Source organism: Schistocerca nitens, chromosome 2 (assembly GCF_023898315.1).
Source record: "Schistocerca nitens isolate TAMUIC-IGC-003100 chromosome 2, iqSchNite1.1, whole genome shotgun sequence".
NCBI classification, from domain to species: Eukaryota; Metazoa; Arthropoda; class Insecta; order Orthoptera; family Acrididae; genus Schistocerca; species Schistocerca nitens.
In genome coordinates this window covers 721,043,513-721,062,814 of record NC_064615.1, presented here as the reverse complement: position 1 = coordinate 721,062,814, position 19,302 = coordinate 721,043,513, and the positions used below count along the sequence as shown (strand labels likewise).

At 44.3% G+C, this 19,302-nt stretch overlaps 1 protein-coding gene across 1 annotated transcript in view; it reads left to right on the top strand.

Annotated features, from left to right (window-relative positions):
* The window catches only part of LOC126235282 (putative SLC9B1-like protein SLC9B1P1), a 115,958-nt gene that overhangs the window by 71,083 nt on the left and 25,573 nt on the right, over positions 1 to 19,302 (top strand). Inside the window, exon 7 of the mRNA XM_049944007.1 lies at positions 6,110 to 6,216. Within this exon, the coding sequence (XP_049799964.1) occupies positions 6,110 to 6,216 (107 nt within the window). The remainder of the gene's footprint in view (positions 1 to 6,109; positions 6,217 to 19,302) is intronic.

Sequence of the window (19,302 nt, the reverse complement as noted above, 5' to 3'; positions counted from 1 at the left end):
ACCAAAAATTTCAGAGTCAACATCTATAAGCAGTTCACTAACTCTATCTCTAATACCTTGTATATTTTGATGAAATATACTAATTCCCTCATTACTCGGATACCTAATACCTAAGCTTTGTCAAAAGTGGTTCCTTTGTTAGAGAGACTTCCCTTAAGCAGGAATACCTATCAGCTGACTTCAATCTAAAAAAGGTACAGCTCTAACACCCGCTACTGCAGGAATTTTCCCATGAGTGATCCCACCACCCCACCTATGCTGTCACCTATAAGCTTTGCCAACCTCCCCTTCCCATACCTGTTGAGGTGCAGGCCATGTCTAGTGAAACTCGTCCTGCTGATAGACTCCACCGACACCACTGAAATGTGACCCATGCTTTCTGTCATCAGCGCACCCCCAAGTCTCATGTCATTACGCCTGACGGCTGTATTAAGATGAGGCCGATCGTGACGCTTAAACAGTTCCACGAAATGCACATTCGTGTCGCCAGTCTGAGTGGCTATCTTTTCCAGGTCACCATCTATGTCATACTCCCCATCCCTATCAACACTATTACCAGCCCCACCCACAATCACTACCTGATCCTCTTAAGTAAAATCCCTATATAACCCCCCTATGTTAACAGTCACCTGAGCCAATCCTGCATTAGGCTTCACATTGCTGGTGACCTGGTACTCACTCCCCAACACTTCCTGCAACTGCTGGCCTACACCTCTGCTATGAGAACTACCTAACAGCAGAACCTTCTTCTTCCTCTTCGACTTTGCAACTGTCCTAGCCACCGTAACTGCCGAGGTCTGCTGCATACTTCCTACATCTACAACTTCTAGAGATTCCTCTCCACTAGACTCTGACAGTTGGTCATATCTATTGCAAACACCAATAGTAAAACTATCTGAAAATCTTCTCCTAGCAGATCTCTTGCCAACAGCCAGTTCCCATTCCCCAACCCCATTCTCCCTCCTCATCCTATCTAGCTCCTCCTGTGCGTCTTTCCACTGCACCTGAAGGGTACACATCTTACGCTCCTGCTCCTCTATCAACTTAATCTTGCTACATAACCTGCAGTTCCAGGAGAGGATCTCACCAGAATGCCCACTGGCTTCCCCACTGCATTCCCCCCAGTGAAAATACTTCGAACAAGTCTCACACCGAAATGCACTACTCAAGAACCTACGGCAAAGCCCACACTTCTCACTCATGGTAAAATTTTACAGTTATTGAAACAAGAAAACTACTTTATCTACACTCCTGGAAATTGAAATAAGAACACCGTGAATTCATTGTCCCAGGAAGGGGAAACTTTATTGACACATTCCTGGGGTCAGATACATCACATGATCACACTGACAGAACCACAGGCACATAGACACAGGCAACAGAGCATGCACAATGTCGGCACTAGTACAGTGTATATCCACCTTTCGCAGCTATGCAGGCTGCTATTCTCCCATGGAGACGATCGTAGAGATGCTGGATGTAGTCCTGTGGAACGGCTTGCCATGCCATTTCCACCTGGCGCCTCAGTTGGACCAGCGTTCGTGCTGGACGTGCAGACCGCGTGAGACGACGCTTCATCCAGTCCCAAACATGCTCAATGGGGGACAGATCCGGAGATCTTGCTGGCCAGGGTAGTTGACTTACACCTTCTAGAGCACGTTGGGTGGCACGGGATACATGCGGACGTGCATTGTCCTGTTGGAACAGCAAGTTCCCTTGCCGGTCTAGGAATGGTAGAACGATGGGTTCGATGACGGTTTGGATGTACCGTGCACTATTCAGTGTCCCCTCGACGATCACCAGTGGTGTACGGCCAGTGTAGGAGATCGCTCCCCACACCATGATGCCGGGTGTTGGCCCTGTGTGCCTCGGTCGTATGCAGTCCTGATTGTGGCGCTCACCTGCACGGCGCCAAACACGCATACGACCATCATTGGCACCAAGGCAGAAGCGACTCTCATCGCTGAAGACGACACGTCTCCATTCGTCCCTCCATTCACGCCTGTCGCGACACCACTGGAGGCGGGCTGCACGATGTTGGGGCGTGAGCGGAAGACGGCCTAACGGTGTGCGGGACCGTAGCCCAGCTTCATGGAGACGGTTGCGAATGGTCCTCGCCGATACCCCAGGAGCAACAGTGTCCCTAATGTGCTGGGAAGTGGCGGTGCGGTCCCCTACGGCACTGCGTAGGATCCTACGGTCTTGGCGTGCATCCGTGCGTCGTTGCGGTCCGGTCGCAGGTCGACGGGCACGTGCACCTTCCGCCGACCACTGGCGACAACATCGATGTACTGTGGAGACCTCACGCCCCACGTGTTGAGCAATTCGGCGGCATGTCCACCCGGCCTCCCGCATGCCCACTATACGCCCTCGCTCAAAGTCCGTCAACTGCACATACGGTTCACGTCCACGCTGTCGCGGCATGCTACCAGTGTTAAAGACTGCGATGGAGCTCCGTATGCCACGGCAAACTGGCTGACACTGACGGCGGCGGTGCACAAATGCTGCGCAGCTAGCGCCATTCGACGGCCAACACCGCGGTTCCTGGTGTGTCCGCTGTGCCGTGCGTGTGATCATTGCTTGTACAGCCCTCTCGCAGTGTCCGGAGCAAGTATGGTGGGTCTGACACACCGGTGTCAATGTGTTCTTTTTTCCATTTCCAGGAGTGTAAGTTCCGCTAGTACAATAAGAAGATGTTAAAAACCTGACTACAATAATCACAAACTTACTCTACAAGGGAAGTAACTACTATTATTAACAGTATTAATCAAAAACAAATGAGAATATAACAAAAGACTAATACAGAAAGAGAATCAAACGTCTAATGACACAATAACGAAACTGAAAACTGTTCCCAAAAGGTTCTTCAGAAGTTATTTCACCAGCAAACACCAAGAACACCGATTGAAGACTACTAAAGTACCTAAATAAACCAATATACACAAACAATTAATTAGTACTTAGCTTTCGATGCGCCGCTACAGCTGCAACTGGTCAGCGCGGAATGTTAACACAGTTAAGAGGTTAAGTTGCTCGATACGAAACACTCACAAATATCAGGTCACAACACAAGGAAGGCAGAGGTGAATGAAGAAACCACTAATAAGTCACGTAAATAGTAAATGTTATGACAAAAACCGTTAAAATGTGTACGTGAAACCTAAAAATATATAAAAACTTAGAGAGCGATCTCACAAGCAGTCACTCTTGAAAAACAGTAATTGATTTTAATTCATTTTTGTTCCATTTGTATTTGTGCACAATACATTTACTCAGGGTTCCAACGCGTGTGTTTCATTTTGCTCTCTGCCGCGATCTCCTGTGCTGGAACCTTATTTTATGTTGGCGTTCAGATACACGTTGTTCAACGCTCATCGTGGGATTCCCATGTCGTCGCATTATGTAAGACATACCATTGTTGCCATGACTTATGAAATGACCCTTGTGCAATAGCAACAAACTGTCTAAACTTCAGCAACGTCATAACTTGCACTATAAGATCGAAATCTGCAGTCACCATTATCAGTATCGCACTCAACACTACGGTAACGCGATCGTGTAAATGAGGGGAATGCTGTTTCTTTCCTTTGAACTTGCCGGTTGTACCTGGGAACGCGCATTTTCACGTGGCCGTAATGTTACTTGTCAGGCCACAAGCCCACCTACATGATCAGACCCTCACGCAAGCAACTGAGAGGCATCCTGCCTTAAACAAAGCTTGTAGCTTCTAGAAATCCTTGCCATATTTTAACCTCTTAGTTTCCGTGCTACCATATCCTCAGTAACTGTGAAATTTGAAAATAGATACATGTAATAATACAAAATCTTCTACTAAAATACGTTTGTGGCGTGAGGGGTCATGACTCTCATGACCCTCGCACCCCCACCCTCCCCTTTGATCCCTGCCTAGCTACCTCTCTTCTGGTTTCGAAATTTCACAGGAGTTCTCCTGTATACCTCGCTGAGCCAGTGCTCCTGGAAGGAAGAATAATGACGTGAAATGACTAGGCACAGCCTAAGGGATTGTTTCCAGAACCAATATTTCACTCTGCAGCGGAATGCGAGCCGTTTTGACGCTTTCTGTCACACGAGTTTCTGATTTAGTGTCTCACAGCTATAGTACGCCATTAAGTGTCGATTTTAAACAGTTTTAATATGCCAGAAAGTTTGAAAACAGGGCACGCTCCCCTGCAAGGTGAAAAATTCATTTTAGACACGTAAAATTCTTTCCAGAAGGGCGAATCTCTGTTAGTGATCTTCGAAAATTTTTGTGGAAGCACCAGCGACAATAAAAATTAATGAATGAGGCCTGGAGGAGTGCTCAGGTAGCCTGATAGTAAAGGTGGCTGTTGGTAATAGGCCGCAAATCTGTCTGACTCCCGGTCTGGAACAAATTTTTAATTGTTTATATATATATATATATATATATATATATATATATATATATATATATATATATATATATATTGTGTGTGATATATAAACTCTTATTAATGATCAATGAATCTTTGTCGTGAAACATTAGTTCGTTTTCAGCGTCTCTGCTGATTCAATGTGCCGCTTATGTGGCTATTGGCTATATTTTAAGGTACTCCACCAACATAAAAAACACTTTCATCCCTCCTCTGTTACAAAAATTCGGCCTACGTTTCAAAACTTGGTTTGTTTTAGGGCTGAGTTGCACCTACAACTGTGCGTACCTCGCTTTTAAAGGAGATGAACTTCTCATCTTGTGTATCTAGAAACTGCTGTCTCTAGTAGTCATCGTGTCACATTCTCGCTGCTGCGAAGTACCTCTCAGGTTTTCATTTACATTAGCTGAGATTGTATCTATAGCACAGTCTCCTCCATTGCACATACTTACTAGCTCTGCCGCAATAACTAAGCCGCTAGCTATTAGCTGTGGCGAACTGGCTTATTTCTCCACTTCCCTTGTAATACTGCTTGAAACTATGTAGACCATATGGAATAAATGAATAGACATTACTCTTAAAACAGTACCACCAAATCATAAATATAAAGCAGATATCGCCTTGGGCTGAACTGCCGTGGTGTAGTAGGCTATACAATCGATATACTAATAGTAATGAAAGACACATGCCAATAATTCTTGCACTACGGGTAGTTCGTTTCGATCACATTGCATTTCCTTCCTACACTATATAACCACCATTAAAAATATATATTGTTACTTCACGTAAATTTACTTGTACATCTGGAAGTCACTTTATTTGGGTACCGTAAGTCAAATGGTTCTGCACATCAGACTTAGAGCAGAATTTCTGTGTGATGTGTATAAATCTCAAAGCGATTAGACGACTTTCACTGACTGAGCAACAAAACTCCTATGTGCATTAATACTTAACGACTGCGTTTTTAGGCTTCAGTAACATGTAGGTACTATTCTGTTCAGAGATCAATGACACGCGGTAAAAGAAAGGATATGTTTGGAACATAATATCGTTTTACCATAAGTGATGCGTTCATAGAGTACAATATCCAGTTGATAAGAATAATAGCCACCGCTTTCTGTACCTTACAATGAGACTGTTGGTTAGTGCGTGGGATTAGCGACAACTACATAAAACTGATTTTGAAAGTAATTTCTGCTGGCTTATAGCTGCCGGCCGGTGTGGCCGTGCGGTTATAGTCGCTTCAGTCTGGAACCGCGTGACCGCTACGGTCGCAGGTTCCAATCCTGCCTCGGGCATGGATGTGTGTGAGGTCCTTAGGTTAGTTAGGTTTAAGTAGTTCTAAGTTCTGGGGGACTGATGACCACAGATGTTAAGTCCCATAGTGCTCAGAGCCATTTGAACCATTTTTTTTTTTGCTTATAGATGTAACTACCAAATAAGGCTTTAGTTAAATTAGGCTTATGGCAAGTTAGAGGGAGAATAATGTTAAAGTTTTATTTTTATTATTGCACTATTATTGTGAAAAACTTGTTAATCTAAGTACAAAATGGGTCTATTTTAGCTTCGCTATTTTCAGGAACCTTACTGACATTTTTTCAGGTCTTCACGGAACACATAAAAAATAATATTACACATCAAACATAGTATTACATATAATGTAACAATGTTTTAAGCCCTGTCTCTTTTTCCTGCAGGAAACCTCACCATGAAGATTATTGAAGGACCTCTCGGAATTATTATTGGCCTCGCTTTCGGCATCGTCTGGGGCGTCATTCTGTACTTCTTTCCAAAGCCGGAAGATGTAAGTTCAAGTATACTGCTATAAACACCATGTGTTAGTTTTTTAACCAACAGCATTATTTAAAAAAAGAAGTATCAAAGTGCCCTTCAATGGACGCTGATTATCGAGAGTCTATGACGATATCGAAGACTATACTGATTTAGCTGGTCAATGAAGTGTACTAATTACGTGAGCAAAGTGAGTCAGTGTGCAATTTATAGACCCCTGTTGACGTAACTCCCGTGCGTAGAGATTATCTTGCCTTATGAAACCGTTCTTCATGTCTCATTGTCTGAAGTCGGTAATCGTGGTGACTTTGTGACACCTTTGCACTGTCGTACGAGTAGCGGCATGACTCATTCCCAAGGATGAGTCGTGTATAGTGAGAGGTTAAATCCGCGATCCAGTTGTTGGTTACCAGGATGTTCCATTCCCACTACACCATGGACGCCACTACTAGAACCGCAAAGCTTCACTTTCAAGCAAGCGTTAGAATTATATATTCCGGTGTATAATATATAGTTGGCGTGTCGTAATTAATGGTAAAAACTGACACTAGTGAAAACATATGATAACAGAAACAAAAACGTTCCAGTAAACTTGGGTCTCCCGACGTACCGTTGACTTTGATATGACTTGTTGCCCTATTTAAAACAAATGAATGTGCAATTATCGTCCTATTTGTGTAATTCCTTCGAGCTGTGTCTTTCTCGTTTTACACTGTATTAACTGCCCCTTTAATTGATCTCCAATTTCACGCAGGCTACATAACCAAAAAACAGAATACTGCTTCAGCTTGTTGTATGTTACAATATGTGCTCACCTTGTCGTCCTCGCATTTGAATGAAATACTGCATTCATCTCATAGCGAATTACGAATTCTTTCAAACGACACCGGATTGTCTAGTAAATTTTCACAAGACCGTATAATCCGGTGTCCCGGTTCCTCAACCATAGCAACAGAAATGCTGTACACTTCAATGTTGAGACGACCACTTACATTAAAATCAAGAGAACTGAGGTCAGAAATCGGAGTCTACGGTTCAGATCCTGCTCGATCTATCGATCTTAGAGTATGCTGACCCATTAGATGTTGTCTTAATCAGTAGCAAGAGGTACCAGTACTCCATTACGCATGTGCTACATTCCCTGGCCACTGGGTATGACTGAAACATGAGCTCAATTAAATGGGCACCTAACCGAAATACAGTCTAATACAAAAAAGGCACATCTCGAAGGAATTACACAAATGAGACGATAATCTGTTGATGTGATGTATATGTACAGATAAACGAATTCGAATTTCAGAAAAATCTGATGATGTATTCAAGAGAAAGAAATTCACAAACTGAACATGTCAAAAAGGCGTTGTTCCACAAAAGGCCCTTAGGCAAGCAGTTATTCAGCTTGGCACTGCTTAACAGAATCGTTGGATAGGCCCATGAGGGTTGTCGTGCCAGATTCTGTCCAATTGACGCGTCAAATCGGCAAAAATCTGAGCTGGTTGGATGGTTCGTCCATAATTCCCCAAAGGTTCTCAATCTGGTAGAGATCCGGCGAACTTGCTAGCCAAGGTACGGTTTGGCAAGTACGAAGACGAGCAGTAGAAACTCTCGCCGTGTGCGGGCGGGAATTATCTTGCTGAAATATAAGCGTAGGATGGCGTGCATGGAGGGCAACAAAACGGGGTCTTGAATATAATCAGCGTACCGCTGTGTTGTAAGGGTGAAGCGGATGGCAACCAAAGGCGTCCTGCTATGAAATGAAATGGCACCTCAGACTATCAATTTTGGCTGTCACGTCACATGACGGGTAACGGTCAGGTTGGTATTCAACCACTGTCTGGAGTATCTGCAGAGACGTCTGGTCTTCGTGGCCTCCAATCTCATTGACTGGAACATCACTGTCTTTAGTGATTAGTCCCGCTTAGTATTGGACCCCATGTCGCTCGCCATATGGCCCGACAGCCAGCAATGATGGTCTGGGGTGCCATTTCATTTCATAGCAGGATCTCTTTGGTTGTCATCCACGGCACCCTTACAGCACAGCGGTACATTGACGTTATTACACGCCCGTTTTGCTGTCCTTCATGGTAAGCCATTCTGGGCTTACATTTGAGCAAGATAATGCCTGGCTGCACATGGCGAGAGTTTCTACCGCTAGTTTTCGTCCCTGCGAAACCCTGGCCAGGGCAGCAAGGTCGCCGCACCTCTCCCAACTGGAAACGTTTGGAGCATTATGGGCAGCATCCTCCAGCCAGCAGGGAATTTTGGCAATCGAATGCACCAGTTGGACAGAATTTGGGATGTTTCTAGAATGAATTTTCACTCTACAGAGGAGTGTGCGCTGATATGAAACTTCCTGGCAGATTAAAACTGTGTGCCGGACCGAGACTCGAACTCGGGACCTTTGCCTTTCGTGGGAAAGTGCTCTACCAAGCACGACTCACGCCCTGTCCTCACAGCTTTAATTCCGGAAGGTTCGCAGGAGAGCTTCTGTGAAGTTTGGAAGGTAGGAGACGAGGTACTGGCGGAAATAAAGCTGTGAGGACGGGGCGTGAGTCGTGCTTGGTAGACCACTTGCACGCGAAAGGCAAAGGTCCCGAGTTCGAGTCTCGGTCCGGCACACAGTTTTAATCTGCCAGGAAGTTTCAAAATTTGGGATGATATCTCTCTGGAAGACATCCAACGCCAAGCCGAACACTGGTTCCATAAGGGCAAGAGGTGGACCAACGCATTATGGAGTTGCTTTGTTTGTGAAGCTACTTATCTTGAATAAATCATCATATTTTTCTATAATTGTAACCGTTTGTTTGTCTGTACACGTACATCACATCAACTGATTTCCGTCCCATTCGAATAATTCCTTGGTCCTGTGTCCTTTTTCTTGGTCTTAGAATGTATTTCCGTTTCAAATTCATTGGTACTTAACCATGTCAGTATTCCAAAGTGAACCGTGTCAGCGTTCGCTATTAATTATGATGCACCCTAGAGAATTTCTTATTCATCGTTTAGTTTGGCAAACGCGAAACTTGGTTGCCTCAGTTTAAGCGGGTGGATAAAAATATGCAAACATAGCACATTACCGTGCCTAATACAGCACAGGAAAACCGTTGGTATTCGGAACAGCTTCAAGTCGTCTCGGAATGCATGATTACAGGTCCTGTATGGTTTTCAGTGTAATCTTGTACCATTTAAGGGGATACGGAATCACCTATCCCCGCAATGTTAACATATGCCTACTATAGGGAACATTTTCTCACAAACTACTGGAGACAGAGAGGTAAAAATTTTACTGTATGTGCATTCATATGTTACAACAATACTGAAACAACAGTTTATTGTCAAAGTATTTTCTTACAGAGATATTGTACATTTATTTTTAAGTAAATTTTTTCCATCGCTTTTTACTAGACTATCACCCCTAAGTCTTTTGTAAATCAAGTAATTAAAAAATCGTTGTTTCAGTATGTAATAGGGACCTATGTCACTACGTCATAAAAATTTCAGACTTCTAGGTTGACCAGTACCTGAGATAATGTTCCTAGATGAAGTAAAAAGTAAACTTACGGGAAACGGAGAAAGAAGATTAAAACATTCCTGATCCGTAGCTAATACCCCCTTCACAGTCTTCATAATCATCTTCAAGTCTTCTTTTGGCACCCCTCTGCACCTGTCTTGCTTTTTTCACTAATGTCTTGATTATATTATCAGCATGCCTTAGTCTGTGCTGATCTAAAAAGAACATAGCACGTACCGTACGGGAACCAACACACATACCCAACTTTTGAAGGACCTGGCATTTAGTTATATTTCCAAGATTGAAGGTTGCCACAGCATCATACACACCAAAATGTAGTGTATTAATTCCGACAAACACTGTTTTTGGGAGACGATGCCATATCACACTATTCAAGCACTCGTTGGGGTTCTGCGTTTTTCCGTGAAGACATTTCATCAGAAGACTTCTGTCAGCCAGATCTCTGAAAATGGGCTTTATTTCTGCCATGATGGCTGATGGTAGACTGTGGTGGTGAATGTATTTCTCTCCTGTTGTTAGTCCCCTATTGTATTTACACCAGCTGTTTTCACCTTTGGGGCACAAACCATGTTGTGGATGCTCATCCGTGGATGCGGTGTGGAAATATAAAGCCCATATAGCTCTCCTCATTTCTTCAAGATTGCCTGTATTTTGCCTGATTGCAAGGCCATAGCAGTTCTGAATGTGGTCTATTATGGAATCAGTCAATCTTCCTCTGCCATCCAAGGTTTTCCCATCATCTAGTTTTTTCCCTTTCATAACTGATTTTAACCTTCTCAGCCTGGCACCCATTCTCTTCTGCACATGTCCTATACATTCAAGTTTGCTTATATTTACACTGTTCCCATATGGTTTGCTTTCCAAAACTTCTTTGAATGCTTTAGAGTCACCATCTCCCAGATATTTGACATAGCGAACATTATACCACTGTGAAGAGCGCAATACCCGATCTCACAAATATATAAAAATAAAATAGTTATAATTGTAGTAGAGCTATGTATGATACGTCATTTTAAAGAGGAAACATGGCAGAATATAATACGCCAATAAAAAAAATTCGATTTTTTAACCCAAAATCCGATTCCGTATCCCCTTAAAATGGCTCTGAGCACTATGGGACTCAACTGCTGAGGTCATTAGTCCCCTAGAACTTAGAACTAGTTAAACCTAACTAACCTAAGGACAGCACAAACATCCATGCCCGAGGCAGGATTCGAACCTGCGACCGCAGCGGTCTCGCGGTTCCAGACTGCAGCGCCTTTAACCGCACGGCCACTTCGGCCGGCCTTGTACCATTTATTCTGCAAAATAGTGGCAAGATCGGGTAACTAAGATGGAGTTGGACGGCGATCACTCTAGATTCTCTCCAAAGTAGACCACAAAGATTAAATAATATTGAGTCTGGTAACTATGGTGGCCAGCGGAGACGCGACAGTTTATACTCGTGTTCACAAAACCAGTACTGGGCGAACGGCGTCTTAGAATACAGCATCGCCATTGGCGAACAAACATTGTACCATGGGTTGGACATGATCAGCCGAAATGGTCACATAATTCTAGACAGTGGTGCGAACCTGCAGAGCAACCATGGGGCCAATAGAATACCGTGCTATGGCTTCCCAAATCATCACTGAACCACGCCATGTTTCACTCTTAGGACTTAAATTCGGCCAGAAATAGGAAACATTGTGAAATAAGACCATTTGATTTATAGTCCAGGTTTTATGGCTTCGGCACCGCGTTTTTCTCCTACGGGCATTTGCATCACTGATGAGTGGTTTCGGAATTCCAGTTCACTGCTTATGGAGGTCCGTACGTGCTGTTATAGGGCTAAAAGGGTTCTCGAGTTCGACTTGCAATTCTGCAGTGATTTTTGCAGCTTTCATCCTCTTATTTTTCGCCACAACTTTATTCAGATCATTCAACACACACTTTATCCGTTTTGTCACTTAGCGGATGATGTTCTTCCATTTTCTCTGCATACAGTATAAATCTTCGATACGGTGCCTCTTGAAACATTTTGGCTAGCTTGATTGCGTTGTTTTTTGATTCTGCCGCATTGTTCCTTTTAACGATAAATTAAACATTCTGAGATACCTTAGCAGATGTCCCCCTAGCCCGTCTCTTCGTCTGGTATAATATCTAGTGCAGAGGCGCAATTGTAAGGCAGGGATCTCGCATTCGGTAGTAACGGGGTTTGAATCTCGGTTCCGGCAGCCAAGTACAGATTTTTGTGGTTTTCCTGTACCGATTAACAAGAGGTACCGGTATGGTCGCTCTGAAAAACACATGTTCGATTTACTTCCTCATTTTTGTCCTATCAGAGCTTGTTGTCGATTGAACTTCAGACCTTTGTCTTCGTGCCTCTTTATAAACTATGAATAAAATTTTTTCTTAAAGTCTTGTTCTATTCTTGTTTATGTATCTTTGGGAAAAGTTTCGCCATTCATTTAGCTTCTACACAAAGTTTCAAATACTTACAAATACTGTTCCTGTTTGTCCACCGTCCGCATCTGACGTTTGTGTGCTGTTATGCTCCAGATGAGCAGTTTGCAATTATAGTTCTCAATTTGAACTCAAAATTTAGTACTGACCTCGTCCTTTTCTTGAATAAAGCTTTCTTTATCTGTACCAACTTTCTCGTCTGTACTCAATACGTGCGTAGCACGAAAGTACACCGAGGTGACGAAAGCCGTGGGATAGCAATTTGCATGTATACAGATGGCGGTAGTATCGCTTACACAAGGTGTAAAAGGGCAGTGCTTTGGCGGAGCTGTCATTTGTACTCAGTTGATTGATGCGAAAAGGTTTGTAACGTGATTACGGCCGCACGTCGCGAATTAAAAGACTTTGAACGCGGAATGGCGGTTCAACTTCGGAAATCGTTAGGGTATTCAATATTCCACTAGCCACAGTGTCAAAAGTGTGCCGAGAATACAAAATTTCAGGCATTATCTCCCACCAAGGTCAACGCAGTGACCTATGGCCTTCACTTAACGACCCAGAGCAGGAGCATTTGCGTAGAGCTGTCAGTGCTAACAGATGAGCAACACTGCGTGAAATAACCGTAAAAATCAATGTGAGATGTGCGACGAACGCAACGGTTAGGACAGTGCGACGAAATTTGGCGTTAATGGGCTTTGGCAGCAGACGACCGACGCGTCTGCAGCTCCTCTCCTGGGCTTGTGACCACATCGTTTGGACCTTGGCTTGGTCAGATTAGTCTCGATTTCAGTTGATAAGAGCTGATGGTAGGGTTCGAAAGTGCCGCAGACTCCACGAAGCCATGGACTCAAGTTGTCATCAAGGCACTGTGCAAGCTGGTGGTGCCTCGATAATGGTGTGGGCTGTTTACATTGAATGGACTGGGTCCTCTGGTGAAACTGAGCCTGTCATTGACTGGTAATGGTTATACTTGGCTCCTAGGATAGCATTTTCAGCCGGACAACGATGAATTTTTTTATGGATGACAATGTGCCGTGTGACTGGGCCACAAATGTTCGCAATTGGTTTGAGGAATATTCTGGACAGTTCGAGCGACTGATTTGGCCATCCAGATCGCTCGACATGGATCCTATCGAACATTTCTGGCACGTAACGGAGAGGTCAGTTTGTGCACAAAATCGTGCACCGGCAACACTTTCGCAATTGTGGACAGCTATAGGGGCAATATTTCAGCGGGGAATTCCAACTATTTGTTGGGTCCACGACACGTCGAGTTCCTGCTGTTGTTGTTGTTGTTGTTGTGGTCTTCAGTTCTGAGACTGGTTGATGCAGCTCTCCATGCTACTCAATCCTGTGCAAGCTTCTTCATCTCCCAGTACTTGCTGCAGCCTACATCCTTCTGAATCTGCTTAGTGTATTCATCTCTTTGTCTCCCTCTACGATTTTTACCCTCCACGTGGCCCTCCAATACTAAATTGGTGATCCCTCGATGTCTCAGAACATGTCCTACCAACCGATCCCTTCTTCTAGTCAAATTGTGCCACAAATTTCTCTTCTCCCCAATCCTATTCAATACCTCCTCAGCCGGCCGAAGTGGCCGTGCGGTTAAAGGCGCTGCAGTCTGGAACCGCAAGACCGCTACGGTCGCAGGTTCGAATCCTGCCTCGGGCATGGATGTTTGTGATGTCCTTAGGTTAGTTAGGTTTAACTAGTTCTAAGTTCTAGGGGACTAATAACCTCAGCAGTTGAGTCCCATAGTGCTCAGAGCCATTTGAACCAATACCTCCTCATTAGTTAAGTGATCTACCCATCTAATCTTCAGCATTCTTCTGTAGCACCACATTTCAAAAGCTTCTATTCTCATCTTGTCTAAGCCATTTATCGTCCACTTCTCACTTCCATACATGGCTATACTCCATATAAATACTTTCAGAAACGACTTCCTGACATTTAAATATATACTCGATGTTAACAAATTCTTCTTCTTCAGAAATGCTTTCCTTGCCATTGCCAGTCTACATTTTATATCCTCTCTACTTCGACCATCATCAGTTATTTTGCTCCCCAAATAGCAAAACTCCTTTACTACTTTAAGTGTCTCATTTCCTAATCTAATTCCCTCAGCATCACCCGACTCAATCCGACTACATTCCATTATCCTCGTTTTGCTTGCTCAATATACAGATTGAATAACATCGGGGAGAGGCTACAACCCTGTCTCACTCCCTTCCCAACCACTGCAGTATGCCAGTATGCCAGGCAAAAGAGCCAGCCGCGGTGGTCTCGCGGTTCTAGGCGCTCAGTCCGGAGCTGCGCGACTGCTACGGTCGCAGGTTCGAATCCTGCCTCGGGCATGGATGTGTGTGATGTCCTTAGGTTAGTTAGGTTTAAGTAGTTCTAAGTTCTAGGGGACTGATGACCACAGATGTTAAGTCCCATAGTGCTCAGAGCCATTTGAACCAACCAGGCAAAAGAAGGTCCGACACAATGTTAGGAGATATCCCATGACTTCTGTCAGCTCAGTGCATATCCCGATAGCTAAGTGGTCAGCATGACGAATTGCTGTCCTACGGGCCCGGGTTCGATTCCCGGCTGGGTCGGGGATTCTCTCCGCTCAGGGACTGGGTGTTGTGCTGTCTTCATCATCATTTCATTCCCATCCGGCGCGCAGGTCGCCCAATGTGTCGTCGAATGTAATAAGACCTGCACCAAGGCGGCCGTACCTGCCCCGCAAGGAGCCTCCCGGCCAATGACGCCAAAAGCTCATTTCCATATGCTAAGCAGGCAGTCCATTGAACAATTGTTCCAAGATTTTGTTACTTCCAGCCCGATCAGCTATATGCGGATGAACCCGAGCTCCTTCGACAACATTTCGAAAGATGTTCAGTGATATTTTATGACTATTTTTTCATGAGAGATTAGTGATCTCCTGTGGCTCGTTACATAGTAACTGAATTTTATTTGATTTCTTTCCCCTAATTATATTTGTATCCGTATTACGCTGCAAGTATCCGCACAACAGTGAGAATGTCGACTGTATGCGTTGTGTGTCTTGTATGGACACAAACGTTTCTCGTTCACTCACAGTACTTGCAGTTGACAACAGTAACGCGCACTTTTCTCTTCGCCCTCAAACTTGCGCTCTTGACTGCTGGGGTCTGCCTCCGGTGTGCTTTTCCGACAGTGTCAGTTGTACGTTGTCTGTGATACACAGAAGTAAGGACAGGTTCGGTGCTGAAGAGATGCTCGATATACTCCTCGCGTATGGGTTCACTAAATGTAATGAAAGAGCCCAAAAAGTGTATGGTCAGCTGTTACCGTAGCGACGGCAAACTCATCGCAATACTTTTGCATTTGGAGATAGTGCTGTACGTTTTGAAATAGCGTATTAGAGCCTTTTTCATTATTGCGAAAGTATTTTCATGAAAACTAAGATAACCGGCGTAACAAACCGAATACATCACAGTTGCATTATTACTGTGTAACGAGCCACCGGAGATCACAAGTCCTTTATATCAAAATATTCACAAACTGTCCCTCAACAACAGCTGAAATTTTATCAGTGGAGCCCGGCTTCACCCAATGAAAAGGAAAAAGCTTCGACCTATTTGTAATACTGTCATATTGTAATTTCACATTGTAAGAGCATAGCCGCTTGTCGCGATGACAGCTTGGTGCTTACTTTGCTTGGCATGAACATTTAACACCTCACCCTACACTGGGCAGACCCGCATTACCTTGAAGAGATGGCAACCACATGTCAAGCGTTAATCGTTAACGTGTCACCCACGCCGCGCGGAGTCAACGTGTGTTTCTCTATCAGGCAGGTTTTCGCAGTCGCCTAACTTTTACGGCTTGTAAAAATGTTATTCATACTTTGAGTAAACAGTTGCTTGATTTCATAGTTAAATGTAATCAAGCAGTCATCTGCACACGTTACTGGATTAAAAGTAAAAAAAATGTTCAAATGTGTGTGAAATCTTATGCGACTTAACTGCTAAGGCCATCAGTCCCTAAGCTTACACACTACTTAACTTAAATTATCCTAAGGACAAACACACACACACCCATGCCCGAGGGAGGATTCGAATCTCCGCCGGCACCAGCCGCGCAGTCCATGACTGCTGCGCCGTAGACCGCTCGGCTTATACCGCGCGGCGATTAAAAGTCCCACTCCAGGATTTGTTGTCAATCTGTGAAGGCTGCTTTTAGAAACTACTGTAGGGATTTTGATACGGTTTTCACTAATAAACTGATCAAAAGTACGCGGAGGCTCCTACGTAATGCGGAATTGACCACTACTCTTCACGACAGGTGGACCCGCCAGTGTAGAAGAAGAGAAGAACGTTGTCCGTAGAGAACCAGTAATAGCAGAAGAGTCTAACAGGAGACCTCACTGACTTCGAACGAGGATGTTACCTGAGTAAAAAATAGTCAAAGACACTTCAACCACGGACGCCCGCTGAGAAAGGGGAACGGGGGAGAGGTGGGATGGCAGTGGCGGCAGAAGCCCCTTGTGAGAATTCAGTTAGGTTACGAATATGAAAAAGGATCTGTAAACGCAAGGCTCAGATTTTTATGGCCTAAAATACAAGAAAATTATCACTAGAATGACCTGAAAATACCGATAAAATGACGCAAAAATGATGTATGGTGCGTCAAATAAAAGTGACCCGGAGAACAGATCCAGGTAGAATATCCGTCCGCATGATCGACGTGATGTGCCGGTCTCTTGCGACAGGCGTGGGATTGACTTGATAGCACTCTGAAGCCACTTTTTCTGGTGTGCGGCCGCGTATCGGACTGTTTTTGACTTGTTCATAGCAGAACCTGTCTGAAGCCATTTTCGGACTAAGCGTTGGATGGCACTCTTTGGTGGCACTTTGAAATCATTCAATGTCTCAGCAGACAACTGAGCACATCTTTTCCACGACTTTGTTGTCACGTAACTTTCCGGAATGAACACCCGCTACTTCACTAACACTGGAACAGCCCGCACTACTCTCTGAAGCCGTGTAGGTCGCACGGCGGGCGTACGCGTGGTGTACGCGTCATGGGGTGTGGTTATATGCATAAACTCACGTCCAATCGTATCCACCCGTCCGGATAAGTTTTGTTTGCCCCACTCTGTATAAAACATATGTATACTGTGGTACACACTGACGTGACAAAAGTCGTGGGATACCTCCAAATATCTTGTCGGACTTCCTTTTGGCCGGGATAATGCGTTCTTGTAAGGTGTATGTGGCAAGAAATCGTAAGATACGTCAAACATCTTGACAATTACTTATCAACCTCTTCAACTATTTACGTGAAAGTGGTAGTGAAACACCCAGACAACGTAACAGAAGAAAACAACTGATGACAGAGGAGGGAGAAATTAATGATCTTGTTGCTGTTGCAGTTCATCCGCAATTTAGCTGCTGCACAGCCGCACGAGGTAGTGGCATGAGTCAGGCTCCATCGATGTAGGTTGCACCCCTGGAAACGATAACGAGAATAATGTTAACTTCTGTACATGGGCGTTGAGACAGGATACTCCAGGTCTATCATGTATCTTGTTTAGTGATGACGCCACATTTACCAGTCATGGCAAGGTTAAATGCCCGAAACATCCACTATTGGTCTGTCGACGATCCCTGTTGCCTTCGTCAGGTGGAGCGTCAGCGTCCATGAAGTTTAAACGTGTGGTGTGGGATAGTGAACCATAGCTCATGCGCCCAGGAGGAACCTGTGGTACCAACATGATGGCTGTCCAGCACAAAGAGCACGAAGTACCACAGCATGGTTTCATGAATTGTTTCCAATTCGTAGGACTGGACGAACAGGACTTGTACCTCAGCCGGCTCGTTCCCCGGATTTGACTCCTGTAAATTATTTTCTATGGGAAAGCGGCAAGACGATTTCTACAAGTAGATACCAACTACACCCGATGATATGCAGTGATGTATTACTGCAGTCGGCTCTGACATGTCCGCTGAAATGCTAGCAGATGTGCAGCAGTCGTTCCAAATCAGGCTGGAAGCGTGTACTGCCACTGCCGGTTGTCATTTTGATCACAACCCGTGATGGTCATTTGTCTCGTTACTGGTCAGAATCCACATAACTAGTATATGAACTTGTTATTTAGTGTCTGCTACCACAGGTATTGTACAAGTCTTGGTGTGGAAACTTTTCAAAATACAATATCCTGTAAATAGCCCGTACTAGAATCTTACAACAAACACCACTGAGTATTATAAGTTTGTTAATGTAAGAAGGCATTGTTCCACTTAAAAAGTGTATGTTTGCACAAAATACTCTTTCTCAGTATTATTACAATCTCTTGATTGGCTAACAATACAAGCCCCTGACCACCAATCCATTCCGTGAAAACCGCACAATAAGCGCTAGATAAGCCATTGCAAATGTGAGTGCTGATGCGTTAATAGCCTGAGCAACCGCCAGACTGTTGAACGTAACCATCAAACGTACATACAGTGTGTTGTATGGGTGCCGGATCTCAGTTTGTGGGATGGAGTAGCACATCGTCGATCAATTCAGGGCAGTGTGCGATTTGCAGGGGGGGATGGGGGGGGGGGATTTCCCCCCTCTGCATCAGACCATCCCCTCCTCTGGTTTTAGTTTACGCATCCAACCTGGGATGTTTATTTCCCACGCACTGGAGTAAAACTTTACATATAATTTAAATTTGTGGAACCGAACACTGAAAGTTTTTAATAAGTCTTAACTATTAATACGTTTCAGTTTTCTATCATCAGAATAAGTACAGCTTTTCACAAATGTGCCTCTACTTTTTGAATTCCCCTCGTATACCTGTATGTAGATGATTTTGCAAATAAGCTTTACCTATAATGTACTTTTAAAGATATAACAAGGGAAGGCTTTTCTGGTAGTACATACGCGTGAATAGTGAGTTTCGGCATTAACATCTATTTATAAATAGCTGTTTAACCATGCGTAACGCCACGGTCCAAGCTAGTAACATATATAATTCTACTAACCCCTAAGACATCCCCCCCCCCCCCCCCCCACTGGTAAAAGCACAAATCGCACCCTGATTCAGGGACGGTTGTTTGTGATGATGCTGGAGTTGTCGTCCGATGATGCCCCACAAGTGCT